At 40.3% G+C, this 25,713-nt stretch overlaps 1 protein-coding gene across 1 annotated transcript in view; it reads left to right on the top strand.

Moving 5' to 3' along the window:
* grik4 (glutamate receptor, ionotropic, kainate 4) overlaps positions 1-25,713 on the top strand; it is a 266,801-nt gene that overhangs the window by 141,782 nt on the left and 99,306 nt on the right. The window contains exons 4-5 of the mRNA XM_068584583.1: positions 15,369-15,533; positions 19,135-19,232. Of these exons, the coding sequence (XP_068440684.1) occupies positions 15,369-15,533; positions 19,135-19,232 (263 nt within the window). The remainder of the gene's footprint in view (positions 1-15,368; positions 15,534-19,134; positions 19,233-25,713) is intronic.

Raw genomic sequence — 25,713 nt, 5'->3', positions numbered from 1 at the left:
TAGACACAGCAAGAGAGAGGGAGAAACAGGGGTACTGTTTCTGTAGAAGCAGAGGGCATGAGATCCTTGGAGGTACAGCAGTGGCTGTGGGACACACAGAGCCCAGGGTTGTTCTCTCTGGAGCTTTATTAAGATAGGTTATGGGGACTGTGGATGTCCCTCAAATACTTCCTGCTCACGCTGCGCACCCCAACTCTCACAAATTACTTTTCTTGCTCTTCCACCCCGTGGACATCTCTTCATGCCTTTTCTCTGTACATCTCTGCCTTCTCTTCCAGCTTCTTATCTTTGTAGTCATGTGCTTTATGTCTGTTGAAAACGGCCCATTGTCCCCTGCAGGCCAATATGAATCTCTCGCAGCATCAACGTAGGGATAAACTTAGACTCACCAGTATATGTCTTTCTGACCATGCTCAATCCAATCCTACTGCTATCTCAAATTGCCAGTGAATTCCCTCTACTTTCTATTTTCTCATGTAATTGTTTTCCTTTGGATATAATTTCAGTTTAATCACGGCATTATGATCTCGGGTAATTTATCTCATTTCATTCAAGCTATCCAAAATCTTTGTATAAGTCTCACTACATTAGTTTAAATATCTGCTTTGTTTTCAGCTAATGACTTCCCCTTAATCACTTAATGTATATTGATTGGGTCAGATGGTAATGGAAAAATGGTGAAAAAAAGCAGACTATCTTTTGTCTCCTTGAAAGTTCAAAGGGAAAATGAAAGCAATAGCAAGGGAGAGGGGAAAGATATATGACTGTGAGCTCGTATCGGGGCATATCCAGAGTGCAGATACTGTTGAAGCTTTGGTTTTGTTTCTGCAGGTGATGGATACTCAGAGTCCATGACTTTAGCAGTATCCCTGCTTGTCCTATTGCAATGGTGATACAAAAGCTATACTTCATGTGCAGTGGACGTCACTGAGAGTGAGAGTATACTTCTCACTAGTGCAAGAAAGAGCGAGAGAAATAAATAAAGGTAAACAGAATGTGGCGGACTGACAGGAGGAGAGATGAGTGATTGAGAGTGAGGTTGCAAATGTCCTTTTAATGTGGTGGATTATGTTGTAGCACATCCCAAAGCCACAGGATGAGCGTTGACCCCCTCAGGGGCTCTTAACCCATTGAAGTGCCTGAATGTCTGTCCATTTTACCCAGACTCTCACATCAAAGGCTCAAAGATACAGGAAACGGCTATATGGTACAATCGGATAACAGGAGAAGGTCCAGTCTCTTTTTTCCCTTTGAAATGTTCACCAGACTTTATGTTTAACTGTATGATTAAAACATAAAAATGCCCTATAGTGCTATGCGTGCAGCATGTTTCCAGTCCTTCAGCAAAGTGTAAAAGTTGAGGCATCTCAGAATGAATCAGCCTAATTGATGTATCCATTTTATTTTCAACAAAACTGAAACAAGTTCTGAAATATCACATTTGAGTTTAAATTGGAAGTTTCTGCTAATCTATTAATCGGCCCAATTAGTGGTAGAGAAAGATGCATACATCGATTGTGTACAAAACCGAGGATGTCCTAAGCGTGGACGATAACATGCAGTAATATATCACGGATAATTATCTTTAAGCACTCCCTTCCTTTAAACAGTGAATAGTCTAACTCCTATACCGTTCGGTTTGAACAGCTGTTTGCCTTCATGAATTGAGGAACAGCTGTTTTAAGCAAATGTAATCTTTTTGGCACCTGTTTCATGATCTACCATTCGGTGTCCTCAAGCTCACGGCATCGCACAGAACGGGCAGCTGGTTGAATCAGAGTTGTTTGAGGTCTTTACCTCAGCATGTTATGAAATAAGTGCTTCTGTCATCAACTGTAAGGCATCTCCTTCAATGATGAAGGTCAGTTTACTGCAGGTTAAAATACCACGTCAAAATGCCAGGAGCTCTTCCCGGCCTGCACGTTGCTGCTTTTAGGCAGCAGCCTCTTTGTGTCTCTGATGTTACACAGGAAATACATAGTATTACAGTACATATACCACCCTGTTACTTCAGGCCATGACTGTATACATAGTCTCTATAAGTTGTTTTCCAAGAGATGAGAAGCACTTACTGACTTTCCTTCCAACGAGCCGATGTCTAAAAAAAAAGTTCTTTTTTTCTTTCATCAGCATTGTGCTCTTATAGCTTTTCTCCCTCTTAACCTTTCTCTCTTTTCCTCTCATCAAACCGACCGCTGGTCTCCCTTGACCTTCCAGACAATTACATGCCAGTAGCTCTATCTGTAGGCCAGGCCTGTTGAGGGAGATATGCTGAGTGACAGGTAATGGCACCCACTGAGAGCTGGAATCCCCTCAGGACTCGCTGTCTGCTCGCCTGCCAGACAGACTGTCTGTCTTCCATCCCTCGGGTCCAGAAGTCAAACTACAACCATCACACAGTTACTGTTTTAATCGTAATAACCATCCTCTTTCTCCTTCTCATCTTCATCTTCGCCAAGATTATCCTAGTGCCGTCACACACCAACAGTGTGTCTTTCTCAGTCACAATCTTTTGTCTTTTTGTCGTTGCAAAAGGACACTCAGGATTTTCTCTCCATCACCGTCTCTTACTGTCACTATGGCTCTCTTTTTCGATTTCTTTCAGTCTGTAACTACCCCCTTAAATCTCTTTCCGACTCCCAAATCTGTCTCTCTGACTCTCTCAGTCCAAACTATCATTCATCTCTACTAATTTACACTGACAGACTGATTTAAAATTAACTCGTGCCATTCATTTCCATCTTGCCTCGACTCATCCCTTTCATTTTATTTAGAAAGGCCTGTTACTTTGACTTGAATTCCTCCTGTGGCATCAAGACTGAGTAGGTGGGGGTTGATTAAAGGACCAGAAAGTAAATGTATATGTGAATGTATGAGCATGAGAGATGGGGAAGGAAGCTGTGTCATAATCATTGAAGATACCTTGAGACTTCATGCGGAAGTTGAACCACAGGCTGTGAACCAGGTGCTGCCATTTTCTTTCAGGTGATGGCGTTTTTCTCTGCGAGAGGACCACACAGACACACAGCTGTTCTGTTGTATAATCGGAGCTGAAGGGGTGAAGGTTTGGGTCTCTTCCAGGTTTACTGATGCACTAAAGAAAAATAAACTATCCAGAGGTTCAACAACACCCCCATGCATAAATGCATGTCCTTTTACACCTTTGCTTCTTATCGTTTATCATATATAGCCAACACTGTCGAGGATCAGTGTTATGCTTTTCTTCTCAAGGCCAAAATTGGTCCATTGCTCATAAGACTACTCCCCCTATAGATAGTATTTCTTTATTGGTTCCACCAAAATTGTTATAGCATACAGTTAAACATTTTTATTTTTGTATTTTTTGACACAATTATTCTCTTTTATTTAAATTTCCACAGGACAAAAATTCATAAAGCGGTGAAGCTGGGATTGGTCTGTACTGTCTGTATTATCAACTATTGTCATGAGCCTTAAAGCCTTTAAACAATGATCTCCTCATTTGTTGTGTCAAGCTTTGGCAGGAGCTCGCGACATACTACGCAATCCATATTTCTATTTCTGTCGTCATATTTGACCCATTGGGATTCATCCTTCTATAAAGGAATACATGTTCTTTTTCCTCATAGCTTTCTTTAACTGTTACCACTTTTCCTGAAATCCTGATTCCTGAATAAAATATGAGTGTCATGCTTATGGCATTGGCCGTGACAGTGCTGTGAACCAGCTCCATCGAGGTAACTCGGGAGTTATTGGTGGGCTGAAGGCAGCAAAGGCTAACGACTGTTTGAGTTTTAACACTGTTTTGGGACTGATCCAGTCAAGATGGCAGGCTCTTCATTTTGCAATCACAATGTGACTTTCTGCTGATCCTTTGCCATTCGCCAGCTGTTACTATTAATGTTCAAAACCCATTCCCTGACTAATTGTAACAAAGCATTGGGAAGACTAGGTGTTTTTGGAACAAACAGTTCGGGGACTTCCATAGAGGAACTTTTTTTTCGTTACCAGCTGTTGTTTGTGTTTTGTGTTGTCAGTTGTTAACGTGGCAATTTTTTTAAATGTCTCTTGCCGGTGCTGCATTGACTGATGTCTTTGACCCATTGCAGTACACTTACCTTACTCACGGCTCCTCCTGTATTAGGAGAATATACGCTGAAATAGGAGCGAAACGAGTCCCTCCAAATGGTGTTTTGAGAATAATCGTCTCTAGTTCTTGCGGTGAGGACGCAATAAAAACTCTCTTGGTCGTATATTCTTGATATATTTTTACTTTTAAGTGAGTTGAATACAAAGGACCTTGGCAGAAATAGGCAAAGTCGACCAACAATAGAAAGCCTGGGTTTTGTCGTAACACGTGGCTATGTCATCCTGCAAGGAGCTACGTTGGCCAATCAAATATGTGTACGCATTGCTTAATAGAATAGCTTGCTTTATACCAGGAAAGGTGTGATTTTATATTTATCTGATGATTGGTACAACAGAGACTACAACAATTGCCACTGTGGTCCCTCCATTTTCAGAGTTATAACTTTTGTAGTATTATTTTGAACTGCATTGTATTTCATTGTCTCACCAGTATTAAATCATCACGTGTTCACCAAAACCAATCCTGGAAGCCACTTGCATTAATTTAAAAAAGTACACTGTCCCAAGGCATTCAATAAACATGTTAAGTGCTGAGTGGGCCCAGCAGAAAGTCTCAGTCTTTCTAATTAAATTAAGATTAAATGTAATTTCTTCTGATTAAAACGAAAGCTGTAGAGCTGGCTTTCGTTTTTAACTATTACAAAAGGACGTGCTAAAGTTACAAAGTTCCTCTACTCTGTCAATCTTAACACACGTCTGCGTATGCAGGGCTGTAGAGCAGCATGAACCCCTTACTCCAAAGCAAGCTCTATCTCGAGAACGTCGGAGTCTTGAAGCGTAGAAAAGACACCGAGTGTGTTTGTGCTCCTGGAGACAAGCCCACGCCAGTGTGGCCCAGTACAATGAATCACACTCCCTGCTGTCTTTCCATGACAACCATTGCTCATTCTCTAACACCACACCGTCAGAAATAACTCATCTCTCCTACAATGTTTGCCAACAGCTACTGAGAAGGGATGGTCATTAGTTGGCATGAAGACATCCACATTGGCTCAGCTGATTCAAGAGAAAAATAAGTGGGCGGGCTTCTTTGTGCTGATGAATTGCTTTCAGTTTTCCAACCCAGTGGGAGTGGAATTGAACAAAATAGCAGCATCAGTCTGTCAGTAGATGAAGTAAAAGATGAGACTGCACTACTCTGTATGCACACAGGAGGGTGAACCTGCAGCCCAAAATGTTAATGCAATTCACACTGCTGCTTTTTATGTTTTTTCACCATCATTTTTGTCATTTGGCACCCGCCACTCCCTAACCCACCTAGCCATATCCGTTTTCATCAATCTGAGTGCTCCACTGACAAGTTCTCCACTGACTGCGTTTTATGCTTTGTGGATGTCCTGTAATCATGCTGACACTGGCAGGGTCCCATCGGTGCAAACCCTCAGTAAACAACTTCTATGCTTTCAATTTATCAGATGTCATTGTGCAGCTACTGGCAACACTTTGCTGGTGCTAATGCCTTAACAATAGCAGGTAGAGAATCTTGTAGTGTGCATCCATTCGATCTTAGGACTCCATGTCAACATCTGCAGCATTTCGACCATCTGCAGTCTCTGTGTGTTTGTGCCAGATACAATGTTTGCCAAAGATTTCATTTTTTTTAATTTCATCTGTTAGTAAACAAGCTCAGGCCCTTCAAAGGCGGCGTCTTTGCATCTTTTTGCTTATTAAGTGAAGAATCACTGCTCTTCAAACTACTTTTGCAGCGGTTTTCATTGCAATCATGAAATACGACAGGGGGGCCTTCTTTATTTATTGTATCACTTGACTTATTATGTTGTGTGATCTTTCGGTTTAATTAGATTTTTGGTTGAATAGTGTGTCAGTAAAAAAAGGCTTTTAAAAGTTACAGCTGCCATTCCTGTTTCTGCATAAACCTCAGCAGATTTTGCAGCTCTGTAGTCTCTGTGGTACTGCATCAGCTAGTTGTGTATTTGCACTTGGCTAGCTGTTATTTTAAAGCGGCATGGCTCTGCAGTGGTGCCAGGTAATAAGCTGAAGTGGAGCAGAACTTAAATGGAGAGCATTATATAAACAATGATTCCCAAGACACAAATGCATTCAATATACACACACACACTCTCACACACACACACGCTGGTTAAGACCCTCTGCTTATTATTCCGGAGTGTAATGAGCCTCCAACTTAGATCATAAATATAACCTGTACTTAGATATACTTGACGTTCAAACATGCAATTTGAAAACATGCAAGACAATATGTAACGTACACACCACTGAATATATGATATAGTAACACTTGCCATATTGAACATACAACTAGCTATTATTTTCTGAGACAGCTGTCATTACACAGTCCCTCTCATCCATAACCATTGGATGTGTATTCTGGGACACGGGCTTACTGCATGTTTTCTCTCTTTACCTCCCTCAACAGACGTTGTAAATACAGTAGACAGACCCCGATCCTGTTGAGGTTGTAGTGATGTTTTTAACTAATTTATACAGCCACATTAATCAAATTTTTAGGGTGACATTTGTGAAAAAGTCTTTAAAAATCCATCTACTCAAATGTTTCATCAACTACTATATGCTCATGTTGGTGTGATAAAGTGATTGTGTGATAATTACATGGCCTGGCTAATGTTCGAGCAACATTAGAAGCTTTATTCTCTGATGTCCCTCTTGTCTAAGGCAAAGTGGCAAAGGGGGGTCTGCTGAGAAATGCTGTCAGAAACGATCAAGAAGAGCTGTAGATTACAGCTTTCTAATGTTCATCTCTTTATCTCAATGTTGCGTTTCAGTCTTTATCATCGGCCCTTGAAAGTTCTTTGTCCAAGGAAGTTTGAACACAAAGGCAGCGCTCCCTCATGTGCTTCTCTGTCGTTGGCTTTCACGCTCATAGGCCCAGAGGGACTCCATGAAAGGCTCCCTTTTATTCACAGAAATGATGATTTTGACATCAATCATCATAATTATTGACTGCGTCCCATTGTATTCTATGCTTATGGTTTTAACTATTTTCCTATTGACCCTCAGTGACAACAGAAGATTTATTAACTGCAGAATAAATATGCATTTACTGAAAGGACAGAAGTTGTACAGGGCGCATTCGGCCGACGTTAATGAGACCGAACACATCAGTCCACTGGTTCACATTATGATAGGTGTGTGGGCTATAATTACATTAAGTCACACCAGAAAATCTGTTTCTTGTCGCCAGATCCTCTGTGAGCAAGGTTTTATAATTAGGTATGATAGCACCTCTGCCTCCTTGCTAGTGCACACGGCAGGGTTGCGGATGAGATTGATTAAAGTGTGGAACTAGCAATTTTGCCATGCAGTCAGACAATCTGATTGGCTGTGGTATAGTTCCCAGTCATGCTGCTTCAAGTGAATAAAACAGCTATTAGGCAAGCATGAGACGCAACTTATTCATCCTCTTACATGCACATGTGCATGAGCGTGAAGGCCCACATACAAGCACACACACACACATACACACACACACACACACACACACACACACACTTACAAATACAAACACATATCTGACATTGAAAAGGCTGCGATAGCTGTCGAGAGTCTCTACTAATTAATGTCAATGCAACCAAGAAATGAAAGATAAATATTGTTTATAGAATAATGAAAATAATAAATATGTTGAGTTTTTGATCTGTAATCCTTATTTACATGGTCAAAAACGTTTAATTAAATGTCTTTGCTTTCAAATGAACACACTGTTCAGGATGAACATATTTTACAATCTGTAAATTTTAACACCATAACATGGGTGTTGTTAGTAAATGTTTTTGTGGATAACCTTCATTACCTGCTAAAAAATTTTAAAAAAAAACTTTAATCACCCTGATTTAGCATCCCTCAGTGAGAAGAGGGCAAAATGTACAAACTCATTAAATTAAAAGGCAGACTTTTACTGTTCTCTATAGATTGAGGTTTTTAAGTTAATTGCAGCCTCGAGCGGAATAGTGTCCGTTTGAATCAGACACATGTTTTTTACAAGTAGTATCTGTAAGATTTATGTTTGATACATGAACCAGTGAATCAAATCTTGTACTTTAAAGATGCAAATGCTGGCATGGCGTTAACAATAAGGAACGAGCTAAAGTAATAGGTCAATGCTCTACATCAGTGGTTCTCAACCTTTTTTCAGTGACGTATCCCCTGTGGAATTATTTGTACCCCCTACTCAGCACAAAGCCTTCTTGATTGAAAAACCATGTAATACATATAGCACTCTGCCATCAGTGTTTGATTTCATACAGAATACATAAAATGCTGTTTAAGAATTTACACTCAAATGATTGAATATTGATACAAGGATTTTTTTTATTTATGCTAGTTTTAAATATATACATTATAAATCGCAAATACTCCCTGGGGTGCCTTCAAGTACCCCCATTTGAGAACCACTGCATGGGTGGCTGATAAGCTTATGAGCTGCTTTGTTATTTTGTATTTTTTGAAGACATCCAAGTGCATGGCATGGGCCACATCTTCAGTGCATGGCCACACAAACCTGCATTAGCACACCGCTCTGTTTCTTTGTGTTGGCATGTTTTCAGGAAAAACAAATCGGATCCCTCCTAAACACATGACAGGGTGGACTAATCAGCCGGCTGCACCAAAACAAGCAGACCTCTAATGAAGTTGCTGAAGTAGAAGTCGATGCCGGGCTATGGGGAAAAGCGTTTGATCCAGTTTGTAAAACAAACAAACAAACAAAAAAAAACACTTGAGGTAATCCGTCGTCAACTAACAATTTCCAGATTCAAATCAATTGGTCTGCACCTTGTCCGGTGCTCGCGGTCAGATTACAAACCTAAAACAGAACCACGTGAAAGAGGGTTGGTTATCTTCTTTAAAAACATTTTTTATATCTTGGTAAAAATTCTCTTTACATCTAAACAGCATTTGAGAACTAAATGCTTTGACAAAAAGTGTGGTTTATATGTCACCGCACCCTTCCAACTGTTCCAAAAAAGAGTTGACAACACTCGGCTGGGTTATCGGGTTGGATGACTGTTTTAATCTAGCATGCTCCTGCTGGTTTTCTCAAGATTTTCATTGGCGGCTTTAATTTTAGAGCATTACTCAAAACAAAATGAGCAAATAATGTAACTATTTAAAGGAGCTGCACTCAACATTCTGAACATTAATATAGCAGCAAACAACTATTTGTTATCTAAATATATAGTGGAGTAGTGTCTACCTGAGTAAAGAATGAAGTCGCTCTCCCTCTAAATGTTATCCAAACGTCTCCTCGCTTTGTTGACATGGCAAGGCTGAGTTTTAGTGCATGATAGTGCATGTGAGCGTGCCCCAATAACTGGCTCACGGCCGCTGCTCTGCACTGCTCTCACACAGTTATAGCTATTAATGCCAACCGACCAACAACATTAATACAAAAACATAGCACCCATCCTCCAGTTCCCCTCAAGTAAACACTGGTTCTGTCAGCACTTTTACCAGTTTGTGCCATCGCCATATTGAAAGGCAATCGAAAAACTTCCAATCCCTTACCTTGCACCTTTATGTCTTCCATTGGACTCTGGAAAGATGCTTTTAAATAGTGTCTGGTCTCTTTCACAGAGGCTCGATCACATTCATGCATTTTTTTACATCCTACAAGGTAGATTTAGGCAAAAAAAGATCTTGAGTCCTGACAGGGTATGATGAGAAAATGGCATCTAGAGATCTTATTATAATTGCAACAGCATCCTTGGCTTTGGTATCAGAGTTGAATTATCGTTGCACAATTATTTAGAAGGGCCACATATTTCCTTGAGGGTTTGGTTTGAAGAAAAAAGTTATTTTCTCTTATGCAATGTAAGAACACCATGGAAAAACTGAAGAACAAATAGGCTCCTGTATTGAGTAAAACATGAAACTCAGTACGTGGCATGGCACAATAACCTATCCATCTACTTGAGTTATTTTACCAAAGACAAGAGGAGCAGGCACAAAAGTAATAATAACCATTGAGAGCACATACATTGACTTTAAATTCAAATGAACACGATGCTAAATCACTTAATAATATCCGTATAGTTCTATTTTATCAAAGGTCTCTTGTCCTTGTGAACTATTTCCCCATCTTTACCTATCAGATAGCGTTTCCCGCAATCAAAGCCCGGAAGTTGGCGAGCACATTACCCTTAATTACCTTGTACAGTGGGTGAAGCACTAGTTCATTTGGTCTGCATTTAGCACTTGGGCTGATGGAAAGAGAGATGCAGCCATTGAATTAATAGAGAAGCCAGCAGATCTTTCAAAAGGATAATGAGTTTTATACCCTTGGCTGCCTCTTTCCAGAGACATGTGTCACAAAAGCCTCTCCCGCTCAGGAAGGCAATGCAAGCCTCTGCTTGGACCTTCCTTTTGTGTTTCTACTATAGTGCTCCATTACCAATTTTCACAGAGATGGACCCCTGACACAGGTTGTGGTCCAAGTGCTTTGATTCTGACTTACATTTAACACCAATTCATTCTTCTGTCCCAAAGCCCAGACCTCACAGACCTCCCTGCTCCTTGTTATTTGTCTACTCTGAATGAATGAGGGAAGGATAGGAAAGTGCAGTAAGTAAAGTTGTTGAGTTGTAAATGTGTTGCAGCTTTGGTGTAAATCTCATGTTCAGTATAGATCACTTACAGCTGACTGAAACGTTAATGGCAGTTCAGTATGAGTGTGTCTACCTGAAGAGGTGCACCATTGTGGAAGTTGTTCCATCTAATATGAGCTCTCAATCTTTTGAGACACTGCTTGTTATGAATGACAAAGTTAGTAGTGTTTACAAAGTCTTGTTAAAGGGTGCTATTACAGTCAGCCGGAGGTTGACATGTTTGCATAAGGACCTCATCTGTGAGAGAAGCGACAGTAAAAAGCCTCACGAGATTGTGTTCCCGTGCTATGCGCCGTTACCTCGGAGGAACTCTCGTTTCACACCTACCTTTCACAGAGCCTGCCTTACACAGTCCACAGCCTGCTACGTCTCAGCGTGTCTCTGGCCTACTCATTGATAGGTTTCAATGGATCAAGGGCCAGCTCATGTGTGTGAAAACAGCCGTGCTTGTTTGCCAGATGTCAAATATTGACCATGCCCAACTGCCAACACCTGTGAGAAGATGTGTCAGATGTAAGCTTTATATTTAGTTGGCATACACCTACTTGTGTGGATACAAACGCATTTGAGTTATCATTCTCTACATTTTATTGGTATTTCTATTTCTGATGCAGCCTTGGGAAAGAAGATGATATTACGCTGCTTTTTTTTCTTGTCAAGGAAAATTGTTTGAAATTAATGAGATTTACAGAAAATAAAACACAGTGACTTACAGAAGAAGCATGACAGGATGATACAAAAGTCATGAAATACCTTGAATTTGCACTTGAACTTGAATTTGACTTCAAATGAAATACTTATGACCACAGACACAGTATTATACACAACATTTTCTCAGTAGTGGCTTATGAATTGATTTGTTTATTTCAGTGTCCTGAACCATAGTGCCCAGCCCAATAAAACCACATTACCATTCATTTCATACAGTTCCACAAATTCAGAAGGAGAACACTTTTTTCAATTGATTTCCATAACAGAGTCAGTGTTATTATGTTGGATGCAGTGTTCTCTCTTAGTCGTAATGTGTGACAACTGAAAACAACTCCTGAAGAACTCTGTCTGTCTCCATCTTGTTTTAAGACCATAGTCAGTTTATGCGAGTTGTACTTTTTGTGCAGCTTTTGTTGTTGTTTAGCCAATGTTAGTTGTTAGAGTCGACTCGACAACACTGTGTTAAATCACAGCAGTCAAAGTGAACTAAAACAGTAAAGCTGTGGGCCACAAAACCAAAACAATGAGTTGAAAGACCGCTTTCATAGAGCTGAGGGAGACTGCAGCATCGATCAATACTCTTCTGTGGGTATGTCACTACAACCCCCTTCACATGCAGGACATGTAGTCATTTAAACCACTATAAATATAAAGATATTGATTTCAGCAGCATTAATCAAAGGATGTTCCACATGTTCGGGTGTAAGACACTGGGTGCATCCCAAGTCTCTAAATTGCCTCCTCGTTTCCCTCACTTGCATCTCTTTCTTGCGTCTTAGTCCCGCCCACCAGGGATGCACGGAGAGACCCAAGGTAACCAAGCAAGGAGAGAAGACGCGAGGAAGTATGTTTTAACAGACATGAGACGTCCTTTCCTCTGAAGCGTCACATGAAGCGACATCGTTTCTAATGACTGCAGCCGACTGACAGCTGATCACAGCTGGATCAGCTGGATCAGCTCCGTGTCGTTTTAACAGCTGACGGAGTTTGTGTCTGTAAACGTGATCAGAGTAACAGGGTTGATTTTTGGTCCGAACCGTTTTTAGCGAACATTCCAATAAAGATGCACCTAAAATATTGATAAAAATGATTATATGTTTTCAGTTGATTTAATGGTTTTAAACTACAACTTATAGAAATAAGACACAAGATAGTTATCCTCAGTATCAGAGTGGAGTTGTTTTCTCTGTAGTCTGTTACCTATTAAACAAACTGCATTGAGTGTTTATACACTGTGTTGCGTTCAGGGTCCTGCTGATACGCAGGATAGAATACCAGCGGAATGCGTCTTATTTATGAAGTATTTACGTCGGTATGTTTTGAAATTGTAATTGTGACATTATAACATAACCATCCATGTTGTAAAACGTGTTTCCTCTCTCCAGCTCTCTGATTTTAATTACATACATAATAAAAGTTATTGAGGGAAACAACAGATCAAATCTTTCAAGAAAACAGTTTGTGGTCCTTTTTTTGTTCAGACCTAAAATAAATGACGTTTTTTTTGTGATCGTCGTATGAAACTCCAGCGATCAGTCAGCTCAGCTGCAGCGTCCAATCAGATGACAGATGACCATTGAGGGGGCGTGTCTAGCGTTAAAACACTTCCTGAAAGCCTGCACTCGGGGCTCCTCGATCATGGCTCCTCCAATTTCCCTCATTGCTCCTGGCTCCTCCGGGCCGAATAAGAGCTTTGGGACGGCCTTCAATATGGCGGCGCAGAACCCCTTCCGGTTCAGTCGAGGAGCGAGGAAACAAAAATTTAGAGAAAGGTCAGAAAGGTTTAATAATTTAGTCGTGATCTTGACAAGAAATCTGGTTGAAAGTACATTTTTTAAACGTGCAACTGTGTATACATCCTTAGTTTCACTCTGGATGAGAAGTGTTCATCCTCTAGAAGTTTACAGAGCTGAAAGTTAATTTATGAAGCTGAGTTTTGTATTTTAGTTTTAAAAAAAATCTAAAACTTGTAAAGCGTTTCGAGCCTGTCCATGATCAAGAGTGGGTACAATAACTGCAGAAATTAAATTAATATGTTCTTTGTTCACAGCTTTGTAATCAGACAGAGACACATGCAATCTTGGATGAACTACCAATACTCTCTGCTTCTCAGGAAAGCCTTTCAATTTATTTTAGGTATTGGCTCGCTGCGACTCTGCCTGATGATATCAAATGACTGGATAAGTCTCATATTTACAAGCTGGAGCTTATAAATGGTTGCTTATTAATGTAACACTTTTCCAATCAGGTTACTTTAATATCCTGCTTGCGCTTTTGCTGTAAATGTAATCTACCAGTATTTAATTTGAGGACCTTCGTGCCAACCCCGTATAATTTTATTAATTACAAATCTGGTGCAGTTTAAAGTCACCATCATGCATTACCTGTGTGTGAGCACAACATATTTGACATGCAAAAAATATGTTTTGTGGATAACTCCATTAACTCAGCGTTAATCTGGCAATCCTTTTACGGCGTTAACTGCTACTTTACTAACCATTACTTTGAAATAAAAGTGTGCAATATACTAGTTTTTACGTCATTATTGAATTTGGCGCATAATGCGATTAATTGCAGAAAAATCATGCAATTAATCAGTTGTTTTTTTTTTCAACTTTGACCAGCCCTACAAAAAATATATATTAAGGTGTTTTGGTGTTTTTTTCAGACATTGTTCTGGGTCAGCTGAGCTGCCTAATTGGGCTCGGGGCGTTACATGAGATTTCCCCATTCCCCAATTTTCATCCCCCAACTTCCGCCCTTGCTCGGTCTTCATTTTGATCTCTGCTGCATACCTGTGAGGTTTTGTGACTGCATCTCGCATGTTGCAAGGCTATCACAGTCACAACATCTGTCCACAGATGGACAGCATATAAACACCTGGCAAAACCCAGTGTGGTGAATAATTCCAGGACCACATGTCAACATGATGACTCACACACGAACACAAACACATAATCTTAAATTGACACCGTAATCTCCCGGTTCAGACACACTTTAAAGCTTTTCTCTCCTCCAAAATTATGTTATTTTGTAGAAATATGCATTTTTTTATGTCACAGCATACATTTAGAATAAAACTTATTTTGTCTTTTTAGTAAATCCATACAAATATACCACTTCACAGTTATCATGCATTATGGAATGATTTAAATTCTTTTTGAATGAAGAAGGAATGGAATAGTCTATTTATAATTGTCTTAGCTAAGCAGAACACATGACTGGCATCAGATTCTCTCATATTCATACTACAATAAACAGATTAATTATTTCATACAGAATGTGTATGAATCATTTCTGAGCATATCATGTTCTCTCATCGTTATCTAATTCTTCCGTGGCAGATTGATTTCGTTGTATCATTGACTGAAACAGTCCCTGCAGTGTCTGGAGTTTCCAGACTGCCTCGATGACGCATGTTTGAGTGCTTTTGCTGGAGTAAAAAGTATGTTAAGAATGTATATTTTTGCCGTGCTCTTGAAAATATCAGCCTTTTATGAGCTCATACTTGCTGCAGCACTTTTAAGATTTAAAAGCATTCTAGCTTTCAGGCTTTTCAACAGACTGTATTTTTACATTAAATAGCACTCACCTTTTTAAAACAAACCCACTAAAAGCTGCTCACAAAGTGTATGGATTTATTAACAACAATAGTAAAGCACTCTAGGTTAATGGAGAGCAGTGCGTACAAAATATATTAGTATTAACGAATCAATACAATTTGGGAGGAACTTTCAATAGATTCACTTTTGTTGTAAATATAAAAGAGAAACAGGCTTTAAATATATGATACATTCTCAGATTGAATGATCATCGGCCACCTTGATTCTCTTAGGGTCGAAAAAACATCAATTACCAGTGTGGATGATTTTATTTTCCTTTCCCCCTAACACCTTTCGCTTCTTTCCTATCCTTTCTCCTCAGCTGCTATCCTTGATGACCCTATGGAGTGCAGCAGAGGAGAGCGTTTAGCCATCACGCTGGCCAAAGACAGCATCAACAGGAGCAGCAACCGCTCCACCTCTGGCAAGCTGGAGGTCGACATCTTTGAACTGCTGAGAGACAGTGAATATGAGATGGGGGAAACAAGTAAGTACCAGAGGGGAAAAAACGCCAATGGTTTGGTGTGGGTCTGTTGCACAATATGTGTGCTGAGTCAAAGAAAAGAAGAGTCTCTCATTTTAAAATCAACAAGCCTGTCATTTCAATTCACCCGACTGGCTTCTTTTCACTCTTCCTTCAAGTGCACAGAGATAAGTGTGTCTGGTTTAACAACATTTTTGGTCAAACAGAAGCAAAAAAATGATTGAAAATAGATGACAGACTGCCGTGGAGCAGGAACGCAAAATGAGCTGTCATATTTTGAGAGCTGCAGAAGGGAAATGATGTGGTTATATTTGTCTACTGGGTTGTATTTTGTTCTCTTTGACTGTATATTGGCAACTTTCACTCTAGTGTGGAAAGGCACATAAAAAACATGTTCTATATAAAGGAGTGTAATTTAAAATGCTTTAACCTACAGTATGTCAAAACAGATGACCTTCAACAGAAAGGTGTATGGACCTTTTTAAGTGGGCCATTACAGAAAGAGGTTTCCAGTCATTTGTCACAGATGTGACAAATGCTTCACTGAGGGTGACTCCATTAACACATGCTGGAGTGACTATTTGCTATCAATTGTATCAATGCTTCCACTTCACTGCTACCCTGAACATCCGTGAACAAGGTGGTGACTCGTTGCCTCACACCTCAGTGTTTATTGTTATTTTTGTTTAATTTTTAATGAAAACTATAGATAATCAATACAGCGCAGCATGTGTCTGCTGAAAACCACCAATACGAACCGCTATGACAGGACGTGTGCGGATAGATTTTCAATACAACACAATCCCACTTTCACAAACCCAAGAGCTTCAGTGGTGCCGCTTAGTCCATGGAAACACTGCTTCACTTATCACAACAACTGGATTCTTTACCTGCCTGGTTTACTTCAAACACTTCCTAAATGTGGTTCCTCTGTGTGTGTGTGTGTGTGTGTGTGTGTGTGTGTGTGGGTTTCTTTATGTTTGTATGCGTATTAACACATGCACACAAACACATGCACACATGTGTTAATGTATGTAGCATATATTGGTGTATGCAAGCTGGATTGTGTGTACATTGTGCAAATGTTTTGTGTGTGGGAGTGTGCGTGTTTGTGTGTGTGTGTGTGTGTGTAATTAGAGGCAGGAATTGGATTAGGGATGGATCAGTGGCTGCAGTTAGATGGAAATATCACAGACTGGCTGCTACCTGCCCAGAGTCCCTCCCCCACCTTTCAAGCACTCACTCCTGTGTGTGTTGTAAGCAGCGCCTAAATAGATGACCCCCTGAACTGCTTGCTGCTCATACTAGCAGGAATGTCTGAATGATTAGACTTCTTTTACTATTATGCATAGCTTATAAAGTCACATTACACAGAGAGATGTTTGCTTTAGTGTTTCTGTCGGAAACCGAAGGCCAGCTGTCAGCATTTTAATCTCATGCAAACTAAATCCAATAAGATCTGAAAGGAATACTGCCAAGAAACATTGCAACAACAAGCGTTACACAGCCTCTTGCGTCCCTTTTTAGTGTCCCATGGAAACAGCTTGCGTTGTGTCATGAGTCACTGAGCTATACTTGCAGCACTTTTTTTTCATTTGTTTATCTTGTATTTGCAGAGCATTAAGGTCTCCGGCCAACCATACATTTCTTCTCTTGTAACCAGCAAACTTGTCATAACCTTACAAGTCAAACTCATTAAAGCCGTCCACTCCAATGTTCCAATAGCTCAAATGGATCTGAGAAAATCAATGTCAAGCTGAGAAAGCGGGTTTCAAATCGACCTTCTGACCTTGATTTGACAGCGGTGTGAGACACAGTGCTACTCGGACAATTTACAGCATTAATGGACACCGTAACACCAGTGTTGAGTAACACATAAAGTTTGGTGAGCGGATAGAGGTTTGACACAGACTCTGCATCTAGTTACCTGTCTCTCATACATACATACATGCTTGCAGTGCAAAAAAGGGGAGCAAATCAAAGTGTCACAGGGGCCAGGAGCATGTTGGCTAGCAGTCAAATCACTCTGCTTCATAATTTGGTGAAGCCGTGCAGACAGGTGCGAGTGTAGGTGTGTGTGTGTATGTGTGTGTGTGTGTGTGCGTGCGTGTGAGCGAGCATGTGCTGTAAATGTGTGTCTACATGTGGATGTGGATGTTTGTGTAAGGTGTCAGTGTGTTCATGTCTTACAGGCCCCATGGGTGACTATGGGATTACTTATTAATCATTCGACTCACTGCCTCTGGATTCACCGCAGCAGCTTGAAACCCTTTTTTCACACACGCAGCTGGTTAATGCTGTGCATTTGCCCCAATAACCCAAATTATCATCACCCTCATTTTAGGCACACATGCTTACATATACTTGTACATCGTGTCTACCTCACATTGTTTGACTGGAGCAGTTTAATTTAAGCCAGGGATTACACTGCCTGGCCAAAAACAAAGTCGACACGTGGATTTAACTACTACTGGCTACTGTACAAGCCTGTGTGGGCAGTGCTGTGATCTGGGGTTGCTGCAGTTGCTCAGGTCTAGGTTCAGCAACGACCAGGTTATTCCATCAATGGATTGTTTCTTGCCTGATGGCACGGGCATATTCCAAGATGACAATGCCAGGATTCATCGGGCTCAAATTGTGAAAGAGTGGTTCAGGGAGCATGAGACATAGTTTTCACGCATGGAGTCCAGACCTGAACCCCATTGAGAATCTCTGGGATGTGTTGGAGAAGCTTTGCAGCGGTCAGACTCTACCATCATCAATACAAGATCTTGGTGAGAAATTAATGCAACACTGGATGGACATAAATCTTGTGACATTGCAGAAGCTTAACAAAACGATGCCACAGCGAATGCTAAAGGCGGTCCAACGAAAAATTTGTGTGTGACCTTTTTTTTTGGTGGCAACTTTTTTTGGCCAGACAGTGTATAAACTCACAAGAAATAGCCTTCTGTTTTCCAGTATGGGGGAGGAGAGCATGATTTGCATTCCCTGAAATGTCGAAAGATATGTTTTTGGTACATTTTTTTGGGGGAGCTTGTAAATGTAGAATGTGAAAAACAAGATGAGATGTGTGTCACTTTTGGGGATATTATGGCATTCATGTGTAAATGTTCAGATTTCATCTTTTAAGCCCTCCAGATATTGCTGTCTGTCACTATTTTTGTCTCTGCCTGTTTATCTATTTGTGTCTCTTCCCATTTCTGTATCTTTCTGCATCTATGTGAATGTCTGTTATGTGAATATCAGCTCCTCCCACAAGCTTTTAAACTCTCACAGGCACGATCTATGGGATCTTTCTATATGTGCATAATGTTAGGCATATTAAACATGGACGAATGTATTTGGCCTTGCGCAGGTTTCATTAACGCATGTAGGTTCAGGTTCCCTTGAGACGGTGGAAGCGCTGGCTCAGCCCGCTATCTGCGTAGAGGTTGAGAGAGTCAGCATGTGCACCATTAACATCTGGCTGAAGATGGCTTTTTTAAAATGATTCTTCCATTTTATCTCCTTTCTTTCCTGCATAGTACTGGCTGACTGACTTACTCTCTTTTCACTTCCCAATCCTTATTTTACTCTTCATCCCCTCTCTGTTTTCTATCAGTGTGCCAGATCATGTCGAAAGGCGTCGTGGCAGTCCTCGGTCCCTCTGCCAGTCCGGCCTCCAACTCCATCATCAGCAATATCTGTGGAGAGAAGGAGGTGAGTTTTTGCATCCAGCTGGCTTGCAGCCACGGGCCCATAACGCTCACATTGCGACTAGAAATACAGAGTTTGGAAATATGATACTCTTTAGAGACTGTGTGGTTCATCAGAGATTGAGGGACAATCCAATTTCGTTAACAAAAATGATTGCGAAAAGGGTTGACTTCCTCCCTTTTCACTAGGCCTCATGTCAGAACATGTATAATGTTTTGTGAATGCACAATTAATCATTTTCATTCCAATTAAAACAACCTCAGTTTATTTGATAAATTATGACTTCAGGTTATAAATTACACAAGCTTGTTTGGTTTGTTTTACGGGTTCATATACTTTGTTGTTGTTGTTTTTCCTGGGATGTTGTGATACATCAGCTGCTCAGTCAAGGAAAGTGTAAACAGGTCTGCCTCATTATGTCTCCTTCGCAGGGAGGGGCTGGCAACTGTTGAGATGTAGTAGAAATGAAAACATGACTGAGTGGGTCTGGCGTCAGAGCCTGACTCCATGCAAACAGATCCCAGTTGGATGCTAATTGGCTTTTCTGAACTCTGACATGGTGTGTTTTGCTGTCTGATGTCAAGAGACAGAGCGCCTTTGAATTATACAAAACCATAAACTAGATCAAAATCAATTAGAAATCAGAAACATGTTCGGTTCTACTGCAGTGCTTTGGGATGTTTACTACATTTGATACACTTTGTTTACCCTATGTGAAGAAAACTCTTTTGATTATGAAAGTGAATGCCTATTGCTAGCATCTCTACTATCGACCATGTACTAACCTCTGCACCCACTGGCAAGCTTTCTTCCAGCGCATCGATCATTTAGTTTTCACTAGTACGTTGCCCTGTGGTACAGTACAGCCGTCTTTCTAACATAACATCAGCCTGTTGTTGTAGTCGACGTACCAGGGCTCCCTGCTGCTAAAAGTCTATGGTGGCTTTGCCTTGTGGGGCTGATTGCTTTGAAACACTGACTGTGATGATATGAATAAAAAAGACCCCATGAAGAGAAGATAATTCATTTTTTAGTTATGAGTATAAGTGATAGATACAGTATAGTCGTAAATTACTCTCAGGAGTTGATACTTACCTTAAAGATTAGAAATTTCCCCAAATTTGATTTGCTCTACTGTCCTTTCCCACGTATCGCAGTAATTTCCATCCGGCCTTGGCCAGTGCTGTACTGCTGTATGGTCCGAATCGTATGTAGTGTTTGACTCTTAATAATTAAGAACTGCAATGTCTGGAGACAAGTATGCAATATGTTCCCATACATATCTTTACAGCTTCGTAGAAACATTTGCACATGGCATTTGATATTATTTGATATCTAGTTCAAGACGTGGACCTCTATGTCTTCAGGGGAATGACACCTATGAGTTTTACTTTGAGAGCTGTACCCCTGTTGGCGGTCAGACTTGTTCATTTTAACAATGTTGTAATAGTGGCATTTACCGCAAATATATGCACACCCTTACCCTTTATAGTTCTCTTCTATCAAAGCCACGGATTGATGGCAACACATTAAAGAAAAGTATTCGCAAAATTAAGTACGCAGAACATGTTGGAACTAAGAGTTTCCCTTGCAGATGTCAGAAATAAAAGCATGGCACCGATACAATTGTATGCTATATTATTGATAACTCATGTCAGATATCTAAGTAGCATTTAAATGCTGTAGTTGGTCACAGCAAAACTAACTTTCACATTTTTTTTTTATTTATATAAAACTACATAGACAAAAAAATATACCTCTGTTACCTCAGTTGGTAGGATGAGGGTTAAAAACGGTTGGTTAGTGTACTAGATTATAAGTATTAGGCAGTATTAAATGGTAATACTAATACTTGGTGAAGTACCTCAAATTTGTACTGGAGTAAATGTTCTTCCAATTGCGTCACTGCCTTTTGCGTACAATCATACCTGCACTGACCTCCAGTCTGTGCACATGTAACCATCCTCTGTTGTTATTGTACATTGTGTAGAACTGCTACTGCGACACAGTACTGAGTGTTTTAGCCGATGTGCAAGTCGCCCTTGCAGGTTCTGTGAAACGTGTTGGAGATTGTAAAATGTTTCCAAGTGTTTCTTCTGTGACATGATTTAGTTGGACTGTATATCGTTTAATGTGCTGTGACATGTCTCTCACCGCTTCTTTTTTTAGTTTAACAGGAAGCCTCTTTCACCACCAATAAAAGGATGAGAACACGCTGAAGCGAAGTGGAGAGACTATTCTGTATCGTGATGTTGGCAATGCTCGGAAAAAGCTGTCAACCATACGTTAATGCTTCTAATGTTAGTTTACTAGATCGGCAGCTTTTATATAAACACAGGAAGAGGAGTTGCCCCCAACATTTATCATCACATGGTATTAGATGTGATGTTGTGTCTACCCACAGTGCAGGATGAGTCATACAAAGATATTCAGTCCCTTTACAAGGAGAGATGTGCGTTTTTGATATGAAAAAACACACAAATACATTTTTGGACACATAATTGTCTTGACAATAGAAAACAAATTAAAACACGCAGGGGAAAACCTTGAGAACAATGTACGATAATCCTCTTATTCTGAATCGTATAAAATCCATCAAGGACTATTTTTAGGTTGGCAATTCATAGAATAATCAAGCCCAATGGTTCACAGTTGAGGTCATCAGGAGCCTGCTGGTCTTAATTCTAGTAATCAAGTCAGGCTATTGAATACCTGGAATGCATAGTAGGAAAACCAGCAGTCAAAGAAATTTAGTTTCTTGAGGATCAGGATTAAAAACTGACGGCTTTTATTCAGTGTCTTTTTGGGGCCAAGAGTGTGCCAGTGTTTATTCTAACCAAATGCCAACCAGCTGATTTCACTGATTAGGTCCCCCATCTTAGACTGGAGGTCTGCAAGTCAGAGAAGTCTACTGCTGTGTGTGTGTGTGTGTGTACGCGCGCGTGTGCACAAAACAGCACTATCACCACACATTATCCGCAATAACCGTGATATTATGATACAGGAGATCCTGTCAAGCAGAATGTTGTCTATAGTTAAAAAATTGTTGACAACGTATGAAGGGTTTATTTACACTGGAAGTTAAGGTCCAGCAATCAAGAGCTTACTGAAGTAAAAGTGTTGAAATATTCACATCAAAATGTACTTGTCAAAAGTACCACAAGGAAAACTGATCATTGTGCAGAATTACCCTGATCAGAATTACCACTAGATTATATTTATGAATGCATTCATTGTTACATCACTTTGATGTTGCTGCTGGTAAAGCTGGATAATACTGATGTATAACATAATGTATTAGTTGGTTATATTTTATATAGATAATCTCATTCTGCAAGGTAAGTAGTAACTAAAGATATTCAATAAATGTAGTGGGGCAAAAAGTACAATATAGTGTAGTAAAATGAAAATAACGTAAACCTTTACTCTATTCTCTGCTTCAATGTGCAGCACACCTCTTCTACTGCTCGGCACTGGCTGGTGTATGCTAGCTGCAGCTAGCAGGTGCTCGTGCTTGATGTTACCTTACGACTCCGACGTCTCACCACTCTGCACCAAAAAAGCAAAAGAACAAAACCCGAAGACAGTCTAGTTGTCATCTGACATATAAGGAGGTTTATACGCAAAACAGACTTGTATTTTGGCAATTTTTTTAAAAGTCCCTCCAAAAACATATATTTATTTGATTGAAATGGGTCTTTATTAGACAACTCAAAATAGTAAATAGTTATTAAGTGTAATTGTGGCTTGGTCGATACTACACCTGAAGAAAACATGTTACCCTGAACTGTAAGAGCTTGAGGTGGGTGTGTGTGTGCGCATGTGCGTGTGTGTGTGCGCATGTGCGTGTGTGTGAGCGTGTGTGAGTGTGAGTGCGTGTGTGTTTGTGTGTGTGTGTGTGTGTGATGCACAATACTGACCATCTAATCCCTCACTGTGAGCGTGAGGCCACAGATGCTGAAACTCCGGTGGAGGGTTGCCTGGGACATTGGCAGCAATATTGCAGCTGACAGACCCCACTAGGCGATCAGCCCATCATCCACCAGTCCCAATCAATCACTCCCCGGGCTCCACTGCTGCTGCAGAGGATACTTCCACCGGGGCGACAGGGGAGCGGGTCTGAGCCCATCTGGGTTTCACACTAATAGGGACTAATATAAAAACAGCTACTGCAGAGAAAGGGTTGACAATGTGCATCATGTTAATCTGCTTCTATTTTAAGAGTCGTGGCTAGTAAACCTAGAGGTCAGGATTAGGAGGAAGGCCAGATTAATATAAACTAATGAGAAACATTAACTGGAGCTTTGGCTGAAAGCGTCCTGCTGCTTTACAGGTGCTTGTAGCTGGTTGCTGCAGCCAACCAGAATACAGTAGTTAAAGTGTGCACTGCAGTTTCCTTGTTGTTTTCTTTCCTTTGAATCTTCCTGTTGTTGCTTTGTTTCCTGAGAAGAAATATGATTAGCAGTGATAACGTTTAACACTATAGCCCCTATGTAGATTGGTATAAGACTCCAATGACATTCTACTTCTTGTTATTCCCATACAAAGCCTTGGAATAAGGTAATTTGCCCTTAGCCATGGAAATATTTTTAAACTAAATTGAGTAAATGTCAGTGATTCAATTTTCATGTGCCAAATATTGAATCTCAATTCATTTTTTATCCCACTGCTTTTAGTCACCTTCAGCTCAGTTTAATTGCTATTACTCCCTTTTTTTAAACCAAAACTTCCTCTCTATCCAGAAAGGATGAAACAGTAGCTCTGTGTCTGCTAAAGAGGGGAAACACAGTCCTCAATGATTCAAACGTATCAGAAGTGGTCATGAATATTAATGTTCAGTTTGATGTCCTGGGGTTGCTTTGGGCTTGTAAAGCCATCTGGTTACAGAAAGATTACAAACCTGGAATCGAGCGGGGTGGTGTTCAGGTTGGTTGTAGAGGTGAACCTGGGGGTCCACCGGGCAAACAAAGAGCACGTTGGATTGAGGTTGGGGGTCAGTTGTAAAGTTCAAGCCCTGCAGACAGGCAATAATGAGAGATGTGTGCTTTCACACACACCCAGTTGCATGCACATAGAAACCCACAAACACAATTACTACCCACCTTTACCTAGAAAAATATTTGAACGATCAGAAAAATACAAAAACATAATTTATGTGCAGCTGCTTTTCGCTCCTGTCTCATCTGATACAGTGTTTTTCTATGTCATGGGCGCCAGTGTTTGAGGTCACGCTGAAAGGCTCATTCAGTCCCAGTAAAAATGCATCTGGCCTTTCTAAGTCTAAGTCTAATTCCAAGATATTTAAGAGTCAGACGTATTTCTTTATTAGTAGGTGAACACTGTAGGAGTCCGCCATATGGCCAGACAGAAGCAGCGGTTGTACAGGGCCACTAGACAAAGTCGAGCCAGAGTTAATTGCTCGTGAATGGATACTGAACAAATTTAAGAACCTTTCTTCATTGCTCCCAAAGAAAAAGATTTTTCAGGTCCAGTGCTTCATTGTCATTATCAAGAGGCATGCATAAGCTCACTCACGGTTCCCATAGATCTGTGTTCATTAGCTAGTCCATTCACAAGTCCAGACACACAGCCTGCTCTGATTGCATTCAGTGTGTGTGTAGAGCTGTCTAAACTGATTTAAATGGGTTCGTTGTCCAGCAGCTCAGTCCTACGCATGGTGTGGAATTGCATTTTGTGACTTGAAAAGCCAACTAGCCAAACCAGCAAATCCTCTCCGGCGAGAGACCATTTACACGGCTGCTATGCTCACTTTAGACCCTCTCCCTGTCAGGCGCTGCACCACGGTTGGTCACAGCGAAGCCAGAACACCACGTCTTCTTGTCATGCCAACCACTGCTCAGCTTTGCTTTCACATATGTGGACACCATTATCATCTAAATATTGCTCCTGCTTTTTAGTAGCCAGTAAAAGGAGAGTACAAAATGATAGTTTGATAGCACTTTACACACTATTCAGCATTAGTAAAGCATGGATAAAAGCTTAATTCATCATTTATAAAACACTGTAAGCTTGACTATTATGTGTTTCATGATTGGGTTTTCATACTGTACTCATAATACAGTGCTACTGATTTCTTATTATTTAATTTTTTTACCTTTTGCATTGATGGAAAATATAAATAAAAACTTGCGTTGTTAGATCATGTAAAGTAAACATAGTAGTATGTTTAAGATCGCAATCTAGAAATACTTGTTTCAGACACATTTTATTAAACTTGTATGGATAATAGGTGATGCATTAATGAATAGCTGCATGGTTATATAAACGGCTGTAGTGAAGGAAAACACTGCATCTATATTGTGAGATGAAAAGTCAGTAAATAATAAATAAATCCTTTGATTCTTGATTGATTGATAATGTCATGAGCTACAACCCCATGCACTGTTACACATCATTACATAAGATACAGCTTTAATTGTGTTTTAATCATATAGAAATCATTGTGTTTGAGTTTTATCAGTTT

The sequence above is a fragment of the Clinocottus analis genome, unplaced genomic scaffold (assembly GCF_023055335.1).
Source record: "Clinocottus analis isolate CAN_PGR_092001 unplaced genomic scaffold, fCliAna1.0.p SCAF_2, whole genome shotgun sequence".
In the NCBI taxonomy this organism is placed as follows: Eukaryota; Metazoa; Chordata; class Actinopteri; order Perciformes; family Cottidae; genus Clinocottus; species Clinocottus analis.
This window is presented reverse-complemented; position numbering and strand designations above follow the sequence as displayed.